Source organism: Meles meles, chromosome 2 (assembly GCF_922984935.1).
Source record: "Meles meles chromosome 2, mMelMel3.1 paternal haplotype, whole genome shotgun sequence".
Taxonomy (NCBI): domain Eukaryota; kingdom Metazoa; phylum Chordata; class Mammalia; order Carnivora; family Mustelidae; genus Meles; species Meles meles.
In genome coordinates this window covers 68,997,060-69,022,917 of record NC_060067.1, presented here as the reverse complement: position 1 = coordinate 69,022,917, position 25,858 = coordinate 68,997,060, and the positions used below count along the sequence as shown (strand labels likewise).

General features: G+C 52.8%; 1 protein-coding gene across 3 annotated transcripts; it reads right to left on the bottom strand.

Annotated features, from left to right (window-relative positions):
• Positions 1-173: 173 nt before the first annotated feature.
• Positions 174-25,435, bottom strand: NELFA (negative elongation factor complex member A). Of its 3 annotated transcripts, XM_045997268.1 has the most exons (11): positions 23,299-25,410; positions 7,876-8,047; positions 6,361-6,522; positions 5,204-5,293; positions 3,589-3,719; positions 3,434-3,503; positions 3,035-3,123; positions 2,220-2,331; positions 1,248-1,525; positions 1,040-1,139; positions 174-909 (listed from the first exon to the last, which is right to left on the bottom strand). In XM_045997268.1, exons 1-11 carry the CDS (start codon positions 23,506-23,508, stop codon positions 725-727), a joined length of 1,599 nt encoding a protein of 532 aa, XP_045853224.1. In that variant the 5' UTR covers positions 23,509-25,410; the 3' UTR covers positions 174-724. The 3 variants fall into 3 exon arrangements, with proteins under 3 accessions (XP_045853224.1, XP_045853223.1, XP_045853222.1); XM_045997267.1 differs by lacking the exon at positions 7,876-8,047 and having other exon boundaries at positions 1,248-1,507; positions 23,299-25,435; XM_045997266.1 differs by lacking the exon at positions 7,876-8,047 and having other exon boundaries at positions 23,299-25,422.
• Positions 25,436-25,858: the final 423 nt, after the last annotated feature.

The window sequence follows — 25,858 nt, the reverse complement described above, 5'->3', positions numbered from 1 at the left end:
GCTCCTGGCCCTCCGTTTTATCCGACAGAGAGCCTCTGGCTGTGGCTGTGTTGGTGGGTGGTGGGGGTTGACCGTCCTGCTGCCCCCTCCCCCTGCCAACCCCCACCCAAGAGCAGGCTGCAGCCCTGGAGCAGGGAGGACAAGCTGGCCTGAAACACGGCTGCGGAGCTTTCTTTAGAAAAGCTATACTTTAATTACTCAGATTGTTTGTACAATGAAAACAGGAACCAGAAGACCGGTCTCAATGCTCACAACTGTACAAAAGACAAATACAAAACCTGCACGTAGGGCGTGTGGCCCGGCGTCCCCTGCTCCGGGCATGTGGCAGGCCATCCCCACCTCCTTCTCAACTGCACTGGGCCTCATTTTGGTCCCCTCAACCTTGCAGGGTGGAGAGAGCATCATGCTAGCAAGTAAGAGCCCTCCCTCATGGTCCATGGAATTTAAGAAAAAATTAAAAAAAAGATAAAAGTCTAACAGGCAGAGCTGTTGCTAAAATTAGGAAGTTACAACTTTTTTGGTTAACTTTTAACATTCAAAAATGTAATATTGAATCCAAAAAAGTATCTGAAATCACACAAAAGGTAACCCATATTAAAATTTAAAAAATAAGTCCACAACACCCCCGAGAAATGAACCTAAAAGCTTCCATGGGCTGGGGCTCGGCAGCAGTTGCCGGCCATCCCTTAGAGCCCCACACTGAAGGTGGGTGTGCGGGGGGCCTCTAGGACACGTTGGCCATGGGCTTGTACTTCTTGAAGCGTGTCCACTGGCCCGTGGCATAGTTCATCTCGAACACGGTGTCCACCAGCATTGTGGTGCTCCCCTGGCCGTCTGACTTGGGCAGGTCCTCTGTGTGCTCGCTCAGCTTGATCTGGATCACGTCGCCCTGCTCCTGGCACGGGTTCTCTGTGGAGGGCAGGGGCTGCTGGGCGGGGGGGGCATGGGGTGGGGGGAGAGGGAAGAGGGAGTCCACCCTCCCACTGCGGTGCCCTCCTCCCTCCTCCCCCATCCCATGGGGCCAGCGGCCCCCACCCACCTCGGGAGCCAGCCATGAAGCCCAGGATGAGGGCCTTCTCAGGCCGCGTGACTTTGTTGGCTGTTTTGAACATCTCCTGTGCGGCGAACATCTGCTCCCTCTGCGAGCAGGGAGAGAGGGCTGTGGGTCCGCGGGCCCTCCCAGCACCCCCACCTGCATCCACACCACCTTCCCAGTGACTCTTGCCCAGCACCTAGAGCACACATACCGTGAGGGACAGGTTCTTCTTGGGTTGCTGCTGGGCAGGGGGCTGGGTCTGCGGGGCCACCATGGCCACCGGAGGTGTCTGGGCGGCCGGGGTGACAGCTGGGGGTGTGGTGGGTGTCAGGGGGGAGGTGGGCGTTGAAGGCGCAGAGGTGGCGGGGCTCGGGCCGCTGTTATACATGGGGGCTCTCTGCTTGAACTGTGCCGGCAGCGCAGGGCTGGGAGTGCTGGGCTCCTCAGGCGGCCGGCTGGCCTGCAGACCCGCTTCCCGAGAGGATGGTGCTATGAGCAGAGTGAGGTATGCTGGAGGGCTGGCAGCGCAGAGTCAGGGAACCCCCTCACCTCGGGAAGGGGGTCAGACTCTTTTCTACCTCCCCGGCCCCAACTGCTTGACCCTGCTCACCCTGAGACCTCGGCTCCAGGTCCCCACAGTGGAAGCCAGAGACCCCCACCTTGAAGCCAAAGGTCTCTGGCTTTTCCAGACCGGCGGGGGAGAAGTGCGGGCCCTGGGAAGACAGGCAGGCCGCCACCTCGGGTCCCATGAGCCTGTTGGACCCTGCAGCCCTTTCTGGCTACTTCTGCTCCCGGGACCACACTCCTGGCGGGCCAAGCCAAGTCCAGCAGAGCAGGCACTCCAGAGTTGAGGCCATTACCCTGGGTACACCGTTCCTTCTGAAATCCTGGGACCAGGAGGGGACCCCTGGGCCCTGAGGCAGTCAGCCAGGCCTTCCCGCCCCCACCCCCAGCAGAACGCTCCTGCTGTACCGTGCAGAGAGGCCACTGCCTGTGTGCCCCCAGAAAGGGCAGAGCAGGTAGAAACTTCAGGTTCATTCCCAGAAACTCGTGCTGGCAGGTCAGCACCAGCAAAAGCTCGAGGACGACACAGCATGGATGTTCTGGAAGCCCTGTGCTAGCTGCTGCCACGTCACATTTGAATGGGTGAGGGTGCGAGGGCCGCTCCCAGTGGGGAGCTCACCTGCCGGGGTCTCGGAGCTGGGGACGTAGGATGAGGCTGGGACCGCGCTGGGTGTGGCAGGCAGGTAGCTTGTGGAGGGCAGCGCGGGCTCGCTGTTCAAGGACCCAAGTTTCTGGAACACAGAGTTTACAGTCATTCCTGGACCGGCTCCACCTCCACCCCCAACCCTGTGGCAGTACCACGGGTTCCACTCTCCTCAAGCCTGGGCTGCCTCCCCTGCAGCTTAGGGAGCTTCCCAAACCAGCTGCCTCTGAGGAGAGGTTGTTCGAGGTCTCCTCTTACCAGAAAAGCAAACGATAGAGGGAAGACTCCCTCGGTCGTAGGAAATGAGAAAACAGCTCGCAACAGGAAGAAACTAAGCCATTATCCGGAAGCCACCCTGGCCTCGGGGCCTTTCTCCAGCCCGTCTGTGGCCCTGAACCCAGGAGCTGCACGTGTACAATCTGTGTTTAGCCTCTGATCTCCACCATGGCAGGTAGGCCTCACGCCCCACACACAGGCCTGACGGCCAGCACCCGCCCACCCTCACACCTGCAAGGCCAGCACTGCCCTCCCCAGTGGGCAGAGGGGAAACCAAGGCACAGCAGTGAGGAGACTCGCCGAGGAGCACACGCAGTGTGCATGCACTTAGCCCTCATGTGATGCCCACATCAGGGCCTCTGGCCAGCGCGCCCCCCTGCACCCTCACCCACACACACACGTTCCACACAGGACAGGTGGTGTGGGGAACCACCGGAACAAAAGGGAGCACACATGGTGGCCGCAGGAGGAACCGGGGGACAGGCGGGCAGCTGGGGAGGGCGCTGCAGCCCCACCTGTGTGGACACCAGGCCAGCTGCGTAATCCGGGGTGGCATTCTCCACGACGGTCTCCTCCTTGGCTGGCTTTTCCACCACCTCCGCATCTGTCAACAAAGCAGAATCCTTGCCAGTGTCCCTGCCGGCACAGCACCCTGCAAGCCAGCCTAGTGGGCCCCCGGGGTGCAAGCCAAGCATGCGTTTCACACCCAGTCTCCGGGCAAAGAATGCAAGAAGCCCATTTGTGGCACGGGTGCCAGGTGTGGTCATGGCACCCCAGTTACAGACAACCTTGGTGAGCTGTACAAGCCACCAGGGACACCAGGGACCCTGGCCTCCAGGAGAAACCAAAGAGGGACTGGTCGGGAGGCGTGGCCCCAATCCGCCCAGAACCCGCAGGGAGTCCCGTGTCCATACCCAGCGTCTTCCTCCTCCTCTTCGCCTCCCGGCCGGCACCCACCATATCTAGCTCAGAGATGTCGAGCAGCTGCCAAGACAGACAGAAGCCCGCCCTTAATGGCCACGGGAGGGCCGCCGGGTGAGGCCATGGAGGCCCGTGGGGAAGTGCCTACCTTCACGCCCCTCTCCTTCCGCAGAGGAGTCCTCGAAGGTGGGATGGGGGTCCGGTTCCCCGCAGGGCTGAAGACACTGGGGGTGGTGGGGCTTCGGAAAGGTGCCTGCTTCGGGATGCCTTTGAGTGGGGCTGCAGAGAGGACAGCACCCATCAGTGGCTGCCCGGGCTGGGGCTGCCCCACAGGCTGAACTCTGGGGGCTGGCTCGTCTCCTGCCACTTCCACCCTTTTCTACAAGAACCTGCACACTATACAGGAGGGAGGCGCTTGGCTGCCCATTTCGCCAGCCTGGTGCCCTACCCACCCCCCGCGAGCCTGTCAGATGCTCAGCAGGTGTAGCCCCAATTCCCACAGACTGGCTGTGTTTCTGAGGGTGGGTGGAGGTGACCCCACAGGGCACCTGCAACCCCAGGCCTTAGGGAGTGAAGGCTTCCCCTCCGGGTACTCAAGCACTCAGATGTCAAGTCAAAGAGCCAGGCCACAGGAAGTGACGGCATCTAGGCATTTCTGCCAAAACCACCAAAAGAAACAAAGCTGTCACACCTCCAGCCGTCTGCCCGAACACACCGAGCCTTTCGACAGCCCAGACAGGTGGGACTCTCAGCCTAGCTTCCCTCCTGCACCTCTCGGCGATCAGACCTGTTCCCGGCTAGACCCCCACGTGCCCCGCCCTCCCCACCGAGTCTGGTCCCCAGTCTATCACAACAAAGTCGCCTGACACACAGGGATGGTGCCTCCCGAACAGGACCTGTCCCCGTCCCCGGGCATCTGGCGCCTCCCCACTCCCGCCTCCAGACCCACGCTCAGATTTCACATCGTGACGCAGGACCAGGAGACACGTGGCCCCCTCCCAGCACCATGAGCAGGACCAGAGAAGCATGCTGGACCTTGAACTGGATGCTGTGTCAAAGGCATAGTGACCATGCCACTGGCCTCAGGATACCTCATTGGGGTGGGGCCTACAGAAGGGGACCCCACCCCCGAGGCGTCTGTCTGGGCTCCAACAGGTGTGCACAGCCATTTTGTTCTCAGGTGACCCAGCTTCCCAGCTGTCCGGTTGGCCCTGGGTCCTAGGACGCGGGAAAATGGCCGTTGTGCCCTCTTGCCCTTTGGGTTTTCTGTCCAGTGCCTTCTGGGGGCCAAGCCCCAGAGCAACTGGTTTTCTCCTCACAACATCTGTTCCACTTGCCTGCAGGGCTGTTTCTACCCGAGGAGGGAGGTGGAGCCTAAGAACATGCCTTGGGGACACCCACTACCCTGGGCACTTCACTCTCCACCTGCAGGCCTCCCCACCCCCCCAATCCCCACCTCCCACACAGAGCAGCGCTGGGCTTGCTAAAGCAGGCCAGAAGCCAGCATTTCCCTCAAATTCTAGTCTGGCTGCTCTTGGAACATTCACACGCAACCTTCCAGGTCCTTCTGCAAACAGGAAACCTTAACTCAAGCCTGAGTGCTCTCATCTCCTGTGTCCTGTCACCACCACGCCTCAAGGCACCTTCAGGGCCTGTGCAGATCTCGACACTTAAGTGCCACTGCGACAAGGAGAGAGCATGTCTCTGAGGTCAAGCCCCTTCTGACAAGCAACGGCGAGCCCAGGGGTGCAGCGCCGCCTTACTGGTGGTGTCCATCTTCCGGAGCAGGCCCCGGCCTTTGGCGTGGAAAGGCACCCCTGCACTCCTCTTCAGCTGCTGGGCCGTCTCAGTGGCTGTAAGGAAGGTTGCGTTAGATCAGGCCCGCGCCCTTGACTGCGGAGGCCCCCCCAAGACTCTACCTCCCAAAGAAGTCAGATCTGGAAGAGTTCCTACAGACATAGGGCTTTCTCTTCCTAAACAAGCATTCCCGTATTCCCCGAGCAGCCCGGCCCCACTTCCAATGTCCTGTTTTCTGCTGAGAAAACCCTACTGTCGAGGAAGTAGAGCCAGGGGCAGAAAGACTTGCACTCCCAAGGATCTGGGAGGGGCCTTCTGTCTCCCCAACGGGTGGAGGGAGGCCCCATGGGTACGGCGGGGCGTCCTCACTGGTGGACACCGGGCAAGGTGTGCCATTTCTCCTCACAGATGCGTGAAACGAGACTTTCCTGAGATGGCGTGGCAGGGAAGGGGAAGGTGAAATGCGAGGCCGGGGCCAGTGGTGTGGGGGGGATTGTGGGGGAGCACCGGGGCCTGAACCCCTGCCACGTCCTGCCGGCTCCGTGAGGGCACGGAGCAGCCCTGGACCCAGGACACCAGGTTCTTGGCAGTCGGGGCATTTATGTACATGGTTAATACCAAGTCCCTGACTGCTCAGAAGAAAAGTGAACTGCAATCTCTGTTTTGCAATTTGGCTGAAAGAATCCATTTTCTTGCCTTTTTTCTGGCAAATATCTTCGACACACATTTTATACGCTGCTAGTTGAGGAAACATTAAGTAAAATGGCCAAACGGGCATCACCTGCAACTCCAGAAACGAGGGAGGCCCAGCCTTTCCAAAGGCCCTCATGAGGCCACCTTTCCCGCTGCCCACGTGGAACGCTTTGTAGGTTTCATTTTTGTAACAAAGACTACAGACACTTTAACCCCAAAACCACCAAGTTTCTAAAGCAGACTTCAGAACACAGTTTAGCAGAGCAATAAATAAATTTCCAAAAAAACCCCCAAACGCAGCACTTTGCGTGGGCAGCCGTCTTGCACAGTTTGGGCGTCGTCGGGCCCGGAAGAGCTCCAGTGAGCAAGCCCTGAGGAGGACACCGTGTGAACCGAGCCAGTGGGTTCCTCTGAGGGTGGGGGCACTCACATTTCTGCAGCAACTCTGCCCTCAGCGTGGCGCTCTTTGGCTTCCTCTTCAACTGGAAGTGTTTCACCGGGGGTGTGAGAGGGCCGGCGAGGGTGGTCAGGGCGCTTTTGTTCAGGTACCGGCACTCCAGAGGCAGCATGGCAGATGCCTCACACTCGTTCACTGCTCGTTCCAGAACCAACACAACACATTAGCAGCTGCATCCCCTCCCACACGCCACAGCTGGCACACGGCTCACGTGAAAATGTGAACCCACGGGCAGTCTCCTGTTTATGGTCCTGGATCTTCCGCTTGCTTTTCAAAACAGAAAACAAGGGCGTGGACTCCCCCGAGGCTCCCCCCCCACCCCCCCACCCCCGTCACCCAGCAGTCAAGGTCACCAGCACAACTAGGGGTCAGACACATGGCCCAACTGCCCTGGCCCAGCCCAGCCCACCTGCGCCTCAGCAGCACGACCATTTCTGGAGGGTGCTGTGAGCATCCTGAGGGCATCGGAGGTACCAGGACACACCCCCAACAGTAGGAAGGGAAAGTGTGCTGTGGTCCTAGCCAGCAGCCTCCCCGCCCCTGCTGAAGCTGGGCCCTCAGAAGCAGCACCCAGGCAGCTACTGGCTCTAGGTGCTCACCCAGCAGTCAGAACTCAGGAGAAACCCTGGGGGAAGGAGCTTGAACCCAGCCCCTACTCTTCCTGTGCACCCATCCCCTCATGGTACCCCCTGTAGGACCAGGCCCCCCAGGGGCCAAGGAGCGCCCCCCACCAGGAGCTGAAGACAGAGTAGGCCCTTCCCACCCAGAGAAGTCACCAGGTAGGCACGGACCTCACCTGCACCCTGGGCAAGCTAAGCACCAGGAGAGAGACCTATGGGGCTGGCTTCCCAGTGCTCCTGCAGCATCCAAGGGATGTGTGGGCCATTGAGATCAAAACTGACAGAGCTGTCATTTTGGAGGGGAGAGGGGGGCTACCTGCAGGGTGCGGGCTGGCCACTGGCCTTGCAGTAGCACAGGTCCCGTCTCTAAGGGCACACCAGATCCAGCTCTCTCTCGAGAGGAACCAGGGGAGGATCAGCCTGCCGCTTCCGCTACAGTCCTGACCACTGGCCAGTATTTCCTAAATGGCTTCCGATCCCATTGAGAACAAGTGAACTGGTAATATCTTCAGCACATGTTTCTGAGCATCTACTCTGTGCCAGGGAATGATCTAGGCTCTGGAGTTGCGACCTGAAGGGGCAGAGCCCATGGCCTTAAGGAGCTGAGCAGGGAGAGAGCACGCGTGACCATGAAAGCAGTCGCGGATCTCAGATACGGCAAGCATGGTGAGCAGCAGCCTGCGGGCTGCCCCAAGCTTGTTTTGCAGACTCTGTCCTGGTACAAAGCTGGGGGCCAGCGTCCAGGGCGGACCATGTACACGGCAGGCTAGCACACAATGCAACACTCCAGACACTGAATTTACTTCAGCAAAGAGGTTTAAAGGAAGACCTGTCTCCCTCCTCCCAGCAGAAACACACACACACATACCCTTTTCTCTAAGTTCTCCTAAAATGTCTTGAACGTTGGGATTCTGCTCTTCGAGGTCAAGGTTAAGCGAACCTGTGTCGGGAAAGGACTTCAGGATGTCAGCTACCATGAGAACCCAAGGGTCTGAGTCCAGGGTAGCCAGCTGGATAATCTCTGCCAGAGCGCCCCTCATCTGCCGAGAAAGGAGAGACGGTAGTTCTGAGGGGGACCCCCAAGAGATGCCATCCCTGCCCGCCCCTCCTGGGACCTCCCCACCCCCGCAACTGACATGCACCAGCGCCTTGCTCAGGACTTCAAGACGGAGCTGGGTAGAAGCCAGTGTGCGTGCACCTTTGCTTTTAAACAGAGGGACCTTACTCGCACCCCGCTGTAGCTTCTGTGGGCACACAAGTGTCCACGCTCTACAGCAATGGCCTCCACGACCGTCCCATCCTTGTGGGGGTCTGCGGGCTCCCTCTCCTCTGTGCCTTCCAGCCGACGGCCATCCCCCTGACCCAGGCAGCCACTGCCTCTGCCAGAGCACGATGCCCGCCCGCACTGCTGCCCGCGCACTGGGCCCTGGGGCCGCTGCCTCTCCCCGCAGCCTCCGAGGTGGCTCCCAGTGGCATTCAGGCTCCTCGATCCGCACAGCAGGAGACTGGAATGCTTTCCAAAGACAAGCACCTGCCTCCCTTGAGTGCACGTTACCCAGAACCTCTGCCAGGCCACCAACACCCCCGCTTAGGAGACCAGCTGGTTGGGCACCATGGTGATGGGGAGACCAGCCCCCAGTCCCAATGGGGCAGTATGGATGGAGGCAGCCTCGCCATGCTCAGCAGAGCGAGGGCCCAGGAAGGGGCAGAAGGTGGTGTGGGGCTCCTGCTGCCTGACCCCTACCCCTGCCTTTATGCTGGCCCCCGGAATGGCCAGGGCAGAGGCCCTGATGGAGCTCCTTTCCATCCCTCAGACGTGAGACCGTTGAGACTTGGCACTCCTGGCCTGATGGGAGTCCCCTCACCCAAGCACGCCGCAGGTCCCACCCAGCCTCCTGGCCCCCTCACCCAGGTCAAAGCTCCTAGGTGTTCGATTCTGACACTGGGCGCCCCCTGTCAGCCACACACAGGACTGGGCACCAGCAAAGGGGTTCTAAAAGGCCATCTCTTGAAAGATGCAGAAATATGTTCTTTTCATGGCAAAAACTGTAAACATTTATTTTTTAACATCTGTGGTGGGGTGCTTTTTGTTAAGAGATAATGGCCCCATCCACCACCTTCCCTCTTTTCTTTAGCTGAGCTATAAGCTCTGTTCTACATCAAAAACAAAAAGGCACAAAATGAAAATTTAAACAATATCAACTGTACCTTACCACAAAAAATTAAGAATAAAAACATCTCAGGCAGGGCACCTGGGTGGTTCAGTGGGTTAAGCCGCTGCCTTCGGCTCAGGTCATGATCTCAGGGTCCTGGGATCAAGTCCCGCATCGGGCTCTCTGCTCAGCAGGGAGCCTGCTCCCCCCCCCCCCGCCTGCCTCTCTATCTACTTGTGATCTCTCTCTGTCAAATAAATAAATAAAATCTTAAAAAAAAAACAAAACATCTCAGGCAACTGAAGTTATATATAAAACAATCACTCCTATCTAAACGTGTCTACAGTGGCTCAGCAAGATGGCGGGCTCCCCCATCAGCGATCAGCCCCAAAGCACTGAGAACAGGAAACACACTGTGTGAGCAAAGTCCTGAGCACCCACACTTGCAGATGACAACACCAGGAGGGGAGAGGCTGCAAAGGTGATGTCCACACCTCACACATCCAGAAGACCAGGATCAAAAACGTGAGCGACGGTCAACGCTGGCCCAGGAGCCAGGAGACTGGAGCCCTCTGGACATGCAGCTGGGCCCGTGGCCCCAGAAGCCAGGCTGGTGCTTCCTTGAGGAGACGAGCCTGGAGACCAGCCAGCTATGGCAGATCACGTGGGGCAACGGAAAGAACGAGACCACCACACACGTCCCTAAACGGAAGCCTCCCAAAATGAGATGCACAGCAGACGTGATCCCTCTAATAACCTACCCTTCCTAGAGACCCCGAGTCTCTCTGGAGAGCCAAGTGAGGTGGGGCTTCAGGGAGACACAAGCAAAAGAAAACCTGGTCTCAAAATGCTCTCAAGTGAGCACGAGATGAACAGAGAACCCACCTGTGTTCATGAAAGCCTAGTGCTTTCAGCTGAACTGTACTCCTCCAAAAAGATAGGCAAGAACCTCTCAACAGGACTGTGTTCGGAAACAGGGCCTTTCCAGGTGGTCAAGTTATGATGAAGCCGTTGGGATAGGCCCCATCCACCATGACCGGTGTCCTTACCAAGAAGGGAAATCTGGACACAGAACCAGACACTCACGGAAGAAAGACAAGATGAGCGGTGCCCCCACCAGCCACCAAAGACCAGTGGAAGCCACGGCAGGTTAGAAGAGGCCACCCAGAGCCATGTGACAGTGTTTCAGTTGTCCTAGGCTACCTAGTTGTGACACTCTGTTCCAGCAGCGCCAGCAAACTAGTACAACAACCAGGAGACCAAATGGATGAGATTAAAAAAAATATATATATTTTTTTAGATTTTTATTTATTTGACAGAGAGATCACAAGTAGGCAGAGGTAGGCAGGGGAGGGGGAAGCAGGCTGCCTGCCGAGCAGAGAGCCCGATGCGGGGCTCGATCCCAGGACCCTGGTATCATGACCTGAGCTGAAGGCAGAGGCTTAACCCACTGAGCCACCCAGGTGCCCCAAGATTTTTTTTTTTTTAATTTCTAAAATTTTACTTATTTATTTGAGAGAGAGAGAGAGCATGAGAAGTGGGACGGTCAGAGGGAGAAGCAGACTTCCGGCTGAGCAGGGAGCCCAATGCAGGACTTGATCCGGGACTCCTGGATCATGACCTGAGCCGAAGGCAGTCGCCTAACCAATTGAGCCACCCAACCAACTGAGCCACCCAGGCGTCGCAAGATTATTTTTTTTTTTAAGATTTTATTTATTTATTTGACAGACAGAGATCACAAGTAGGCAGAGAAGCAGGCAGAGAGAGGGGGGAACCAGGCTACCGGCTGAGCAGAGAGCCCGATGTGGGGCTCTATCCCAGGACCCTGGGATCACGACCTGAGCTGAAGGCAGAGGCTTTAATCCACTGAACCACCCAGGTGCCCCCAAATGGATGAGATTTTATAAAAATGTTTAAAAAAAAGAAAGAAAAAAGAAAAAAGGCAGGAAGGTTAAACCAGAAAGACTACTGTTACAACCTGAATGTGTGTCCCCCTCAAACTAGAAGCTAAGACCCTAACCCCCACGTGGTGGGAGTGGGAGGTGAAAAGGACCTGAGGGCAGGACCTCCACAGCAGAGGTGGTGCCCGCGGAGAAGAGGGATCCTGTGAGCACACAGCCACGAGACACTGAATCAGCCAGCACCTAGACCTTGCACTTCCCAGCATCTGAATTCTAAGAAAATAAATGTCTGCTGTTTAAACAATCCGGCTGACAATATTTTGTAATAGCAGTCCAGGACACTTTTAGATTAAAATCTTCGACAAGAACCCTACCTCCAGCCACATTCTCGTGGTAGGCTTTCACAGGGCTTCTGGGGGGAGACAGATGCCTGATGAAGTAAGGAGCTTCCAGTTCTTGCCAAGAGGGCATCCTGGCACGGGCTGCTGGAACATTGCATGCCCTCACGCGTGCAGGTGCACGTTTACGCACGAGCGCATACCCCCCCCCCCCGGAGAAAGAGAGTTGGCCTGCATCTAAGTGCACGGCTGGGGACAGACCCGGGACTCAGAGGAAAATAAAACTGGCTTCCAATCTCACAGCATGTCTGAAGGTGTACTCCAAATGCATGATGGACCCATCAGTGAATGGGAGGGCTACAAAGTGAAAAGAAATGAAAGAAAGAAAGTCATCTAATGACTTCTTAAAACTTCAAAAGCACAAACCATAAATCAAAAATTTATTACTGTGTGTTAAAATGAAAGATTTCTGTTCAGCGAAGGGCAAATGAAAAAGTTGACAGGTAACAGAATGGCAGATGTAATCTGTAGTGTTTGTTCAAAACCAGCAGTGTTTACCATCCCAAATATACAGAGTCCCTTCAAATCAACAAGATGGAAACCCCAATGGAAACAGAGACAGATACTATTTTAAGATTTTATTTATTTATTTGGCAGAGAGAGAGAGAGAGAGCACAAGTGGGGGGGGGCAGTATGCAGAGGGGGAAACAGGCTCCCCACTGAGCAGAGAGCACAAAGCGGGGCTCAATCCCAGGACCCTGGGATCATGACTTGAGCCAAAGGCAGACGCTTCACCGACTGAGCCACCCAGATGACCCAAAGGCATTTGCTATTAACAGGCAATGGAGAAGGCAGAAATTTGAGAAGGCAGTGAACACAGGGACAGATGCCTCAAATGAACACAAGGCAGCACTTTTCAACCATCTGATCCACAAAAACAGAAAAGTGGAAAAACCGAGGGGGAAGGAGAGTATAAGTGCCATCAGGCACTGCAGGTGGGGGTGTGGACAAGACAATCTCACCACTGAAGCAAATATGTCCTATGACCCAACACGTCCACCCCTGGGCTCAGATTCCACAGAAATCCTCTCAGTGGCCCACGGGGAAGGAGTTCCGTGCTGTGGCACTGCTAGTCATACCCAGCCCGGAGGCAGCTGTCACCCTGAGCTGGAGGGGGCCGTGCACAGGGACACCAAGCATGGGGGGCCAGCGGGGCAGGTCTGAGTCTGCCCAGCTCTCTGTGAAGGACCTGACAGTGACCACTTCAGGGCTTGTGCGCCACATCAAAAAAAGAAAAACAAACCCCCCCCCCCCCCCAAAACCAGAATGACACAACTTTGAGCAATCCTTTTACTAACGTGCAAGCGTTCTTAGCTCACATACCTTACGAATAGGTCACGGCCAGTTTGCCAACCCCTGGAGAAGATGAAGAGCGACATGGATGAATCTTAAAAATAATGTTTTGTTGGGGCACCTGGGTGGCTCAGTGGGTTAAAGCCTCTGCCTTCGGCTTAGGTCATGATCCCAGGGTCCTGGCATTGAGCCCCGCATCGGGCTCTCTGCTCAGCGGGGAGCCTGCTTCCTCCTCTCTCTCTCTGCCTGCCTCTCTGCCTACTTGTGATCTCTGTCAAATAAATAAAATCTTTAAAAAAAATAATAAATAATGTTTTGATTAAGAACTCTGACTGAAGTACATAAGACAATATAATTTACAGCAATTAAAAACAACATGCTCTGAAAGATGGGAACAGGTACTTTACCAAAGATTTGCGATGTGAGACTGACAAGAGGAGATGCTCAGTGTCACTAGTGACTATGGAAACACAAACTAGGAGAGTGCCTGAGAGGACAGACACTGTCAGATGTAGAAGACAGCAGCTGAAGGGAGGTGACATGGGACCGCCATCCTGGAGAGCAGTCAGCGGCTTTCTTTAGAAGTGAAACACACAGGGTGCGGGGAGGTGGGGGCAGCGGTTGCGCAGTCATTTAAGCTTTAGTCCAACTCGTGTTCAGCTCAGGTGATGATCTCAGAGTCGTGAGATCCAGCCCCACGGCTGGTTCTGTGCTCAGCAGGGAGTCCCCTTGAGAGTCTCTCTTTCCCTCTCCATGTGCTCTCTTTCAAATAAATACATAAATCTTAAAAAAAAAAGAAAAAAAAAAAAGGAAGTGATACATACACCTAGCACCTAGCCACCCTCCCCTACATGTCTCCCCGGGCACGACAGTCCACACAAGGAGAGACCTGTTTCTAAAGCATGTCCACACAGAGGCAGCCTACTCAACAAAGAACTACAGGGGCTCCCAGCTGGATCTGTTGGAGCACGCGGCTCTTGGCTCTTGATCTTGGGGTTGTGAGTTCGAGCCCCAGGCTGGATATAGAGATTACTTAAATAAACTTAAAAAAAAAAAAAAAAAAGTTATGGGGCTCCTGGGTGGCTCAGTGGGTTAAGCCTCTGCCTTTGGTTCAGGTCATGGTCTCGGGGTCTTGAGATCTAGCCCCGCATTGGGCTCTCTGCTTGGCAGGGAGCCTGCTTCTCCCTCCCTCTCTGCCTGCTTCTCTGCCTACTGTGATCTCTGTCTGTCAAATAAAGAAGTAAAATCTTAAAAAAAAAAAAAAAAGTTATGAGCTGGGATACCTGGGTGGCTTAGTCAGTTAAGAGCTGCTACTTTTAGGTCCGGTCATGATCCCAGGGTCCTGGGATCAAGTTTCACATGGGGCTCCTTGCTCAACAGGGAGTCTACTTTCCCTCTGCCTACCACTCCCCCTGCTTGTGTTCGTTCCCTCTCTCTTCTCTCTGCCCTCTCTTTCTGCTTCTCCCTCTGTCTCTGCCACCCCCCGCCTGTACATGCATGCTCTCTCTCAAATAAATGAAATCTTTTAAAACAAATAAAGAGAATAGAACGGTTTGTGTCTGCAGGAATGTGGGAGCAGGATGTGGGGGTAAGAGTACCACAAGATTTACTTCTTTACTTGACAGACTCTATAGGAAGGAAAAGGGAGTCAATAAACAGTTTAATGGCAGATGAAGGAAGGGATGGGATGCTAACTAAGTCAGACACTATGCAGACCATAACAAAGAAAGGAAACCACTAGAAGCTACAGAGGGGAGACATATGGGTCAGGAGACAGAGGGGAGTCCCATATGCACCTCCTTGGAGAAGCAGAGAGTAAGGGAAAGAAACTAAGGGAAGTAAAGGCAATATGTGAAGGGATAACTACTGAGATTTTCTAGAACAGATGGAAGATGCCTGTAATTTCAAAAAACCCACCAAAACATGCCATAGGAAAGTGCAAGACTACAGAGAGATCCAGCGTCCTGGGCCGATGATCTGAGGCCATCAGGGGCAAGGCTACAACCTTGCGAGGGGCTCCTGCTCGCTGTGGGGACAGAGCTGCACCCCACAGGCAGAAAAGAAACAAGAAAGGTGCTGGAATGGGGGGGCGCACCATGGCAGCAGAGTTTAGGTTAAATGTCAACGAAGTGGTGAGTCTGTGTGTCACAAGGTCTGTGTCAGAACTGTGACGTGGACATGGGTTTAATGTCCTCGAAAACCACACATGTGAGAGACGTGGATGTCATGTTCACATACTCCTCTCTGACCCTCTGCCCCCGGCTTGGAAAGTGAGGCTGTTTCTCTGTGTTCAAGTGACAGATCCTCAGAGTAAAAGTGGAACATTTCATTCTCATGGAGATATTTCCAACAGCAAAGTTTCTGAGCTGTAATTTTGGACAGTGGTTTCTCCGGGACGAAGACAGCTGCAGTGAGTAAAGGACATACTACGACGACCTGCCCAGTGCGGCCTAGGGATAAACTGCTTCTGGTCCACCTTGCAGCTGGCCTTATCTTTCTGAGAATCCCGGGGAGGAGTCTGCAGCTTCCCAGTCCCTGAGGACTGGCATCCTTAGGACTGCCCGTGGTCATCTCAAGAGTTGGTTAATTCTGCATAATAAACAGTACTTCCCAGCCATCTCTGCTCTCCCTGGAACTTCCACTGGTGCCAATGTCAATGTCTTAGACCAAAGTGATTGCTGGTTTTATCCAGTACCAGCATTTCTTATTTCCTAATGCCCTTTCAAAAACAGCCCAAACCTCAAGTCACTATTTACATTTTATGACACTTTGCAGTTAGCAAAACACCTCGTGTACATTGTCTCCTGAAACCATTAGCCTCCATTTTCAAGACATCATTCTTGTTCCCCTAACCAGATAAAAATACTTACAGAGCAGGAGCCTTAACCAACTTCTGGACCCCTCACAAAATAAACCAAAGCAATGGACCATTCTAATCTCTCTTCCTCCTCCTAGGTATTAGCTAAGAACTGTTGTTTACTTAGCTTTTGAGAGGAACAGATACACCACAAAACAAGTAAACTGGTTTCAGGATTCCATTAAGAAACACAAGCAGCTGCTGTCCGGGATGGCTAATCTGACTGGGCCAGGGGTGCTCAGACATCTGCTTAAACAGGAGTTCTAAGCGTGTCCGGATGAGAAGTTTCTGGATGAGATTAACATTTGAGTTGGTAGACTCAGTAAAACAGACTGCCCTTCCTAATGTGGGTGGGCCTCATTGAGTCCACTGAAGACAGAACTCCAGCTTGACTGAGATGGAACACTGGTCTTTCCCAGTCTTCAGACTTGGAAGGAACATTGGCTCTTCTTGGGTCCCCAGCTTGCTGGCTTTCTGACTAGCACCACACATCAGCTCTCCGGGTCTCAAGCATGCTGGCTGCAGGTCCCAGGACTTCTTTGATTCCATAATCATGTGAGCCAATTCCTTTTAATAAAAGCCAATTCTAAATTTGCATGTACCTAATAACATAGGCTCAAATCACATAAAGCAAAAGTTGATAAAACTGTAAGGAGGAATAGACAAATCTATATCATAATAGAGATCAACACACCCCCTCTCTAATCGGTAAAACAATTTTTTAAAAATTAGTAAGACTATAGTAGACCTATACAATAAACAATCTGACCTAATAAACATATTTTCGGTAGTGGACCTCAAAACTAGAGAATAAACATGCTTCTCAAGTTTAATCACAATGTTTATAAAAACTGACTATTTCACCATTAAGCAAATCTTAAATTTCAAACAACTGAAGTAATGTAGACTGTATTCTCTGACAGGCACTCAATACAGCTAGAATTCACTAAGAAAAACGTAACTAAAATCTCTCCCTCTCCACTGTACAAAAACTAAGAAATAATTCTAAACCACACAGGATCAGTGAATAAATCATCATAGAAATTAGGAAATACTATGACTTAGTAATGAAAATGTTATTTATCAAAACTTGCAGGATACAGCTAATACTGGGATTAGAAGAAAATGTATGGCTTTACACATATATTTTAGGGGGAAAAAGCTGAAAAATGAGGTCTGCATGAACCTACAAGATTAGAAAAAGAACAAAATAAAAAAGAAAGTAGAAGAAGAAAAAAATGAAAGTCCGAAAAAGTAGTGAAACAGAAAACAAACACATAACGTAACACAGAGTATCAATAAAGCCAAAAGTTGGTACTTTGAAGTCTTAGAAAATTGAAAATGTCTGGTTAGATGAATCAAGAAAAAGAAAAATGAGGGAAAAATGAAAAAGGGAAGATTAGTGCATATGCTTCTGATATTAAAAAAATAAAGGGATATTAACCACTTTATACTAATAAATTTGAAGTTTTAGTAGAAATGGCTGATCCTTTAAAAAAATATGTAACATTTAACCTTTACTTAAGAAGACTATAGGGACGCCTGGGTGGCTCAGTGGGTTAAACCTCTGCCTTCAGCTCAGGTCATGATCTCAGGGTCCTGGGATGGAGCCCCGCACTGGGCTCCCTGCTCAGTAGGGAGCTGGCTTCCCTCTCTCTCTCTGCCTGCCTCTCTGCCTACTTGTGATCTCTCTGTCAAATAAATAAATAAAATCTTAAAAAAAAAAATTAAAAAAAGGGAAAAGACTATAAAACCTGGGTGGCTCAGTCGTTAAGTGTCTGCCTTCGGTTCAGATCATGATCCCAGGAACTTGGAGACCCGTGGGAAGACTGCTTCTCCCTCTCCCACTCCCCCTGCTTGTGTTCCCTCTCTTGCTGTGTCTCTCTCTGTCAAATAACTAAATCTTAAAAAAAAAAAAAAAAAAAGACTATAAAACCAAAAATCAAAACTCAAAAATCTTCCCACAAAGAAATTCCAGGTCCCCCATATGGTTTTATTACTAAATTCTACCAAATATTTAGGAAGTAATAATTTGATTATTAAACTTTCCAAAGAAAAGGAAAACAGAGGATACACTACAATCCCTTGTATAAGGGTAGCGTAATTTCATACCAAAAATCTAACAAGACAATATGGAAAAGTAAAATCAGAGGGACCCCTCGGTGGCACAGTCAGATAAGCACCCTACTCCTGGTTTCGGCTCAGATCATGATCTCATGGTCACAAGATGGACCCCCACAATGGGCTCCGTGCTCAGCACAGAGTCCGCTTGAGATTCTCTCTCCCTCTTTGCCCCTCCTGGTCATGCTCCCTCTCTCTCTAAAATAAAGAAATCTTAAAAAAAAAAAAAAAGTAAAATTAGAGGTAAATCTCACCTATGAACCTAAATACAAAATTCCTACACAAACTATCAAGACAACATAATCCAACAATATAAAATGGCTAAATTGGGGGCACCTGGGTGGCACAGCTTATTGAGGCTCTAATTCTTAGTTTCAGCTCAAGTCATGATCTTGGGGTCTTGGGATCAAGTCCCACGTTGGGTTCCACACTCAGCACAGAGTTGGCTTCAAACTGTCTCTCCCTCTGGCCCTTCCACCCTGTGGTGCTCGCGCATACTCTCTCCCAAGTAAGTAAATAAAATGACTAAATTAGGTCTATACCTCAGGGATGCAAAGTTGGTTTACAATTAATGCTTTCTATAAATATGGGGAATTACACATCAAGGGATATTTTAACCATTTGTTAAAATTCAAAACCCATTCATGTTCATACTACTAGGATGGCTACATCAAAAAGACAGGATAACAAAGGACGAGAAGGATGGGAGAAACCAGAACACTCAGACATCGCTGCTGGTATCAGCTGTGAAGAAGCTGAAGCCACCGTGGAAGACAGGCTGGCAGGACCTCAAGACAGTAATAACACAAGCCGAGCTGTTCTTCCCTGAGGCCTATGCCTGAGAACCAAAACCCAGTGTCCACACTGGAAATACAGGTCTATACAAACTTCTCGTGAACTTTCACAGCAGCAGTATTCGTAAGAGTCAAAAAGTGTATACAACCCAAATATCTATTAACTGACAAATACTTGAGGAATAAAATGTGGCCTATCAATGCAGTGGAATATCAGTCAGTTATAAAAAAAGAAGTAGAAGCAGGGGCGCCTGGGTGGCTCAGTGGTTTAAGCCTCTGCCTTTGGCTCAGGTCATGATCTCAGGGTCCTGGGATCGAGCCCCACATCGGGCTCTCTGCTCAGTGAGGAGCCTGTTTCTCTCTCTCTGCCTACTTGTGACCTCTCTGTCAAATAAATAAATAAAATATTAAAAAAAAAAAAAGAAGTAGAAGCAGACTACAATGTCAGTGAACCCCAAAAGTATTACACTAAGTCAAAGAAGCCAGTCACAAGGACCACGTATCGTATGATTCCATTCACACGAAATGTCTAAAATAGATAAATCCTCAGACACAGAAAGCAGATCAGTGGTCACCTCAGGCTGGGGAAGGTGGGGGTAGTAGTGGAGGGGGAGACTGCCAATGGCTTATTTTGGGGCTGATGAAAATGTTCTAAGATTGACTAAGATGATGGTTACACAACTCTGAACATACTAAAAAACACTCAATTTACATTTCAAATGAGTGAAATTATATCTCAATAGAACTTTTAAGAAAACTCATTCATGATTACAACTTAAAAAATTTAGGAGGTGGGCGCCTGGGTGGCTCAGTTGGTGAAGTGTCTGCCTTCAGCTCAGGTTACGATTCCAGGGTCGTGGGATGGAATCCCAAGTCCAGCTCCCCTCTCTGCAGGGAGTCTGCTTCTCCCTCTACCCTGCCACTCCCTCTGCTCGTGCTCTCTGTGTCAAATGAATTAAAAAAAAAATCTAAAAAAAAAAGAAAAAGATTAAAAAATAATGTATAAAAAATCTAGAAATAGAATTTCCTTAACCAGATAAATCTATCTACCAAAAATAATAGTAAACATAATATTTATCATCAAAATAGTCAAAGTTCTCATTGTGCAATCAGAAAAAAGACAACATATTGGAGGGGTCCTGGTGAGTGCAGTGTAAGGCAAGAAAAAGAAATAAAAAGTAGAGGGCAGGGCACCTGCGTGGCTCAGTTGGTTAAGCAACTGCCTTCAGCTGAGGTCATGATCCTGGAGTCCCGGGATCGTGTCCCGCATCAGCGTCCCAGCTCCATGGGGAGTCTATGTCTCCCTCTGACCTTCTCCTCACTCATGCCGTCTCTCACTGTCTCTCTCTCAAACAAATAAATAAAATCTTTAAAAAATTTTTTTAAATAAAAAATAAAAAAAGTAGGGGGCGCCTGGGTGGCTCAGCAGGTTAGGCCTCTGCCTTCGGCTCAGGTCATGATCTCAGGGTCCTGGGATTGAGCCCTGCATTGGGCTCTCTGCTTGGCGGGCAGCCTGCTTCCCCCCACCTCTCTCTGCCTGCCTCTCTGCCTACTTCTGATCTCTCTTGATCTCTCTCTCTGTCAAATAAATAAATAAATAAAATCTTGGGAAAAAAAGTAATGGGAAAGATATTAGTAAGTACACAGAAAAACAGCCAACAGAAAAATTACTGCAATTAGTAAGCTAGTCACAGATCCATCTAAAAAAATGAATTTGAACAGATACCATTTACAACAGCATGAAAAATATGAAGTATCTAATAATGCATCTAACAGAAGATGGAAGACCTCTATAAAGAAAATCATAAAACTTCCTAACAAATATTAAAGGAAAATAGAGAGGTATGCCTATATTCACAAATTATCAGATACAATATTAAGATGATTTCACCCCAGAATGCAGTATAAATTCAACTCAGTCTAAATCAAAATCCCAACACGATGTATGTGTAACCTGAGAAGTGAAGGTTAAATATATACACAAGTAGAAACAACTCAGAACAGCCAAAGACACTCCTGAAGAATGAAGTGGGGGAGGGGCAGCTGTGAGCTGCCCAGACTTCAGTATACAGTGGCAGCAACAGGACTTAGTGGGTTATCCGCACAGTGACATGAGAGCTTGAAGGAACCCAGCAGAGCCCAGGCACAGACCCACAGAAGTGACAGCAGTTTCAATAAATAGGGCTGAACTAACTGGACATCCATGTGGAAAAGGAAACTGGACTCCCAGCTTCACACAATTATCAAGGCCAGGCAGCCTGAAGAATGTGAAAGATGAACAGAGCTGCTCCAAGAAGCCAGCAGAAACGCCCTCCCGTTAGGCCTCAACAAGACAAGCTCAGTCCCTTCACAGAAGGCGGCAAGACTGCCAGCAGCCGGTCCCAGCTGAAAGCATCTGCACCTCCAAAGGTTCTGTGAAAAAGCCTGCGTGAGGCTTAAAACTAACAATCGTTATAAAATATATAACTGAAAAAGGACTGCCAACTGATGTTTATATATATACAGATATATGTGTGTATGTTAAAAAAAAGACTGTCAGAAAAAAACCCCACAAAAGACGTGAAGAGGTAACTCACAGAAAAAGAAAATCAGTGAATAAATACATGAAAGGGTGCTCAACCATGTTAGTATTAAAGCAAATAGAAATCAAAATCACCCAACGTGGAGAAAGTACTTAATAGTACTGTACTGCATATGAAAGTTGCTAAGAAAGTAAGTCTTGGGGCACCTGGGTGGCTCAGTCATTAAGTGTCTGCCTTCAGCTCATGGTCATGATCCCAGGGTCCTGGGATTGAGCCTCGAATCAGGTTCCCTGCTCTGCGGGAGCCTGCTTCTCCATCTCTCACTCCCCCTGCTTGTGCTTCCTCTCTTGCTGTGTCTTTCTCTGTCAAATAAATAAATGAAATCTCAAAAAAAAAAAAAAAAGACAGTAAGTCTTGAAAGTTCTCATGCCAAGGGAAAAAAATTCCTGCATGTATGGTGGACTTACTGCACGGATCATAGGCAATACATGCAAACCCCATTATCGTTATGTTGCTTGCCTGAAGCTAACATAACATTTGTATGTTCATTAATTCTCAATTTAAAAAATGCAGGGGCACCTAGGTGCGACCAACTCTTGGTTTTGCTCTGATCCTGATCTGAGGGTCCTGTGGTGGAACCCCAAGAGGGGCCTCCTGCTTAGCGGGGAGTCTGCTTCTCCCTCTACGCCTTCCCCTCCTCACGTGCTTGCTCTGTAAGAAGTAAGTAAATCTTTAAAAAAGTGGCTCAGTCATTAAGCGTCTGCCTTGGGCTCAGGTCATGATCCCAGAGTTCTGGGCTCCAGCCCCGCATCAGGCTCCCTGCTTGGTGGGAGGCCTGCTTCTCCGTCTCTCACTCCCCCTGCTTGTGTTTCCTCTCTCGCTGTCTCTTTCTCTGTCAAATAAATAGATAAAAAATCTTTTAAAAAATTAAAAAAATAATAAATCTTAAAATGATGCAGTTACTCTGGGAAAGAACAAGAGAACCCCACCAAACACCTTTAGGCACCCAGGAGACGGGCAAGTGGGGGGTGGGTTTGGAAAACACCAGGCACAGAGCCGTGACCCCAGACAAGTACGTGCTTATTGACCCCTAATGCGAATCCACAAGCCACATTGTCCCTAGGACAGGACGGGCGGCACCCGGAGCCGAACCCGCGGCGTGGACGCGCACCTCGGGCACGCGCGCAGCAGGCACCGCCCCGCCAGTCCCGCCAGCCCAGCAGACCGACACCTGTGCGCCGGCTCCACCCGCAGTCACGAAGGTACAGACCGCAGCCGCGTCCTTCGGACAACCACAGCGGCACCACGTTAGCCGGCGTCGGCTTCGGTATTTTGAAACCTAGTTTGCCTCGCGCGAAAACCGACACAGTGTGCCGTTTCGGAAAAACAAGACCACTCTCACACCCACGCCCTTGAGCAACGTGGAGCACCCGTGCGCGGGAAGAACCCTAAGATTCGTGAACAAGCGCCTGAACAAGCGGCTATTCCGTGAGGTGCCCGGGACAGAACCCGGAGCCCGCCGCCCTCCGGCGGCTTCCCAGCCTCCTCTCCCGGCCAGTGGGCTCCAGCTGCTCCCCTCCAGTACCCCCGGGGCCGGGAGGCCGGGGCCTGTGGGGCCGGCGGTCAGGAGACAGGCCTGACCAGGGAGGGAGTGAGGGGGAGGCGTGAGGGTCGAGGAACAAGGGTCCCGGGGCGGGAATGCGGGTCCGTGGGCAGCGCGGCGTAAGGGTAGGGCACGAGGGTCTCGGGGCGGGAATGAGGGTCCGTGGGCAGGGGGCGTGAGGGTCGGGGACGAGGGTCCCGGGACGGGAATGGGGGTCCGTGGGTCGGAGGACATGAGGGTCCGTGGGCTGGAGGGCGTGAGGGTCGGGGACGAGGGTCTCGGGGCGGGAATGAGGGTCCGTGAGCCAGGGGGGCGTGAGGGTCTGGCACGAGGGTCCCGGGGCGGGAACGAGGGTCGGTGGTCAGGGAAGCTTGAGAGTCGGGCACGAGGGTCTCGGGGCGGGAATGAGGGTCCGTGGGCAGGGAAGCGTGAGAGTCGGTGGGGGCGTGAGGGTCGGGGACGAGGGTCTCGGGCGGGAATAAGGGTCCGTGGGCAGGGGGGCGTGAGGGTCGTGGGGCTCCGGGTGACCGTGAAGGTCCGGGGGAAGGTTGGAAGGGGTAAGCAAGGAAAGTCGGAGAGAAGGGGGCAGGGCCCGGGTCTCGGGTCCCTGGAAGGGGCGGCCCCGCGCCCCCACCGCCGCTCGCCTCACCTCGTCCACGGTGCGGCGCGGAAGGTGCAGCGTCCCGAGCAGCAGCTTGAGCTTCACGGCCGAGGAGAGGCCGTGGAAGCAGAGGCGGATGTTGTCGATGACCGCGGCGGTGAGCAGGGACGCGATGCTGGGCGGCGCCCACAGCTCGTCCGTGGCCCCCAGCTTGTTGTGCAGCCACAGGCCCGTGTCGCTCTCCCGCATGGACGCCATCTTGGGGGGAGAAAGCCGAGCGCCACCGAGCCGGCATCTTATGAAGACACCTACGCGGCCCCGGCGAGGACCCCCAACATGGCGGCGCCCGCGGGACAGCCGCGGTGACGTCTCCGGGGGGCGGGGCCTCGGCGAGGCGGTCCGCGGCGGCGCCGAGGAGGGCTCGCCGGCTGCCGTAACGCAGCATGGCGGCGCCCGCGGCCGGCTCTTTGGCGGCCGGGGGAGATGACGTCAGGAGTGGGGCGTCGCGCGCCTGTGGCGGAAGGGCGCGTGGTCTGGGGACCCGGCTTCGAGGTGGAGCGCGCTTGCGGGGTTGGCCTGCTCCCCGAGACGCCTGCCCGGCAGCCGGCGCTGTCCTGTCCCCGCGCGGACCAGGCGTCCAGTGTGGCCCGGAGGCAGGCTCCCAGGCGCACGGCCCAGGCCTCCTCGCTCTCCCCCCCCCCCCCCGCCGAGGGAGTACCCTGCGCGCGGGCGGTGCGGGAGGAAGGTCTCCAAGGACCACAACACGCGTAGGACGGTCCACCGGGGGCGGCCCGGGGCTCTCGCATGCCCTCGGGTGAGGCTTGCCCTGTGCTCGCTGCCGTCCCAGGGGCCTGAGTGGGCTCTGCGGCTCAGAGGGTGTGAGCATTGTACGGTAGTGAGGGTTGTGCGCAGAGGCCACTGGGCTGCGGGGGCTTGGCCGGCCTCCGGTCCCCGGTGCCGCTGTGTGTGCCGGTGCCCGCAGCTGCCCGGGGAGAAGACGGAATCCCTGTGCGGGCAGCCTGCCAGACTTGAGCCTGCCCTTTGCAGATGCCTGGAGTGCGGGAGAATCAGCCCTACCTTCCGGGGGAACTAGTGGGGGCGGTTTCCCCGGGCCAGAATTCCGCTTTGGGAATGATCAAGGAAGCGCCAGCACGGAGTGAGGGGCCCTTTGCCTGTGGGGGTTCCTCTCCGCTGTGGCCAGCTCTCTGCTTCCCAATAGGCCCGCCACCTCGCCTGCTTCGGGAGGTCTCCGTGGACCAGGAGGTGCTCTGGTTATGGTCACAAACTGGGAGGAGTGGGTACTGGTCTACCATGGCCTGGCAGGGCTGGGGCATCTGTCGGAGAAGAGGAGGTCGCAGGCTGTAAGCAGGAGCAAGGGCGACCTGCATAGGGAGCACCTCGGTGCCTCAGGACGGTACCCCCTTCCCGGGTCCTCACCTCCCCGCCCCAACACATACTTGTGCCCCTCCTCCATCATCTCCAAAGCGCCCGCGCCCATATCGCCCCTTCAGACCTACTCCCTCCACACCCATAGGCTCCGTCTTTCCAGTTCAAGACCACTATGGGGAGGAAGGATGGGATGCACCCACTGCCTTACCCTTCTGCACCTGGGCGGTGGAGAGGTCTGCAGTCCAGTCCCCTCAGATCAGATCTCGTAGCTCACCTCTCCCCAGGCAACTCCCCCAACCCACTCTAGTGTTTTCAGGATACCTACTGATGTATCATTGACAAGCCTTAAATGTTGTGTATATATGTGCCTCCAATGGGCAGAGAGGAGATTATGCCAGATCGTGTATCCATTCCCCTAGCATTAAACCCTTACACTGCTTCCAGAGACCCACCCTACAGACAACCCTCCTAGAAGGCCCTCCAAGACGATGTGCAAGGGTCTGGGAGCTGCCTTTCTAGGAGTGGAGGTATTGACCAAAGGGCATCCAGGTGCTGTTACAAAGGGCTGCCAAAAGGTTCTCTAGGGGACTGCACTCCTTACCCACCCCCCAGCCATGTGCTGTTGACTTGCTTACATGCTTGTAAGACCCAACTGTTAAATTTTCAGGAATTGTACAAGCTTCGTGTCAAACACAGCATTATTAAAAATTAAACTTCATTTTATTGTATTCATTTTACTACTTTATCTTTTACAACATATCTTACCTCAGGGGGGCCTAACTGGCTCAGTCGGTGGAGCACATGACTCTTGATCTCGGGGTTGTGAGTTCGAGCCCCACATTGGGGGTAGAGATTACTTTAAAAAGTAAAATCTTAGGGGTGCCTGGGGGGTTCACTCGGTTAAGCATCTGCTTTTGGTTCGGGTCCTGGATTCGAGTCCCACATCAGGCTCATTTCTCGTTGGGAAGTCTGCTTCTGTCTCTGCCCCTCCCCTGCTCGCTTGCTCTCAAATCTCAAAGAAATAAAATCTTTTTAAAAAGAATCTTAAAAACAACAACAACAACAAAAAACCCCTGAGATATCTTCCTTCTTTTCACATTACCCATGCTGTAGACGTATTCACATCTGCCCTCTTGGAATGGTGGAAATGCTGTGTGACCTGCTCCCCGACTTGTCCCAGCCTCATTTCCTTGACCTAATAACGGCAGCCTGCAGCAAG

Excerpts from the sequence above, each read along its gene's own strand:
- NELFA (XM_045997266.1), bottom strand. The coding sequence starts at position 24,136 with ATGCTCACACCCTCTGAGCCGCAGAGCCCACTCAGGCCCCTGGGACGG. Across the intron at positions 3,720-5,203 it reads CCGGAAGATGGACACCACCA|CCCCACTCAAAGGCATCCCG; the intron begins GTAAGGCGGCGC and ends TCCTCTCTGCAG. Across the intron at positions 1,140-1,247 it reads AGAAGAACCTGTCCCTCACG|AGGGAGCAGATGTTCGCCGC; the intron begins GTATGTGTGCTC and ends CCCTGCTCGCAG.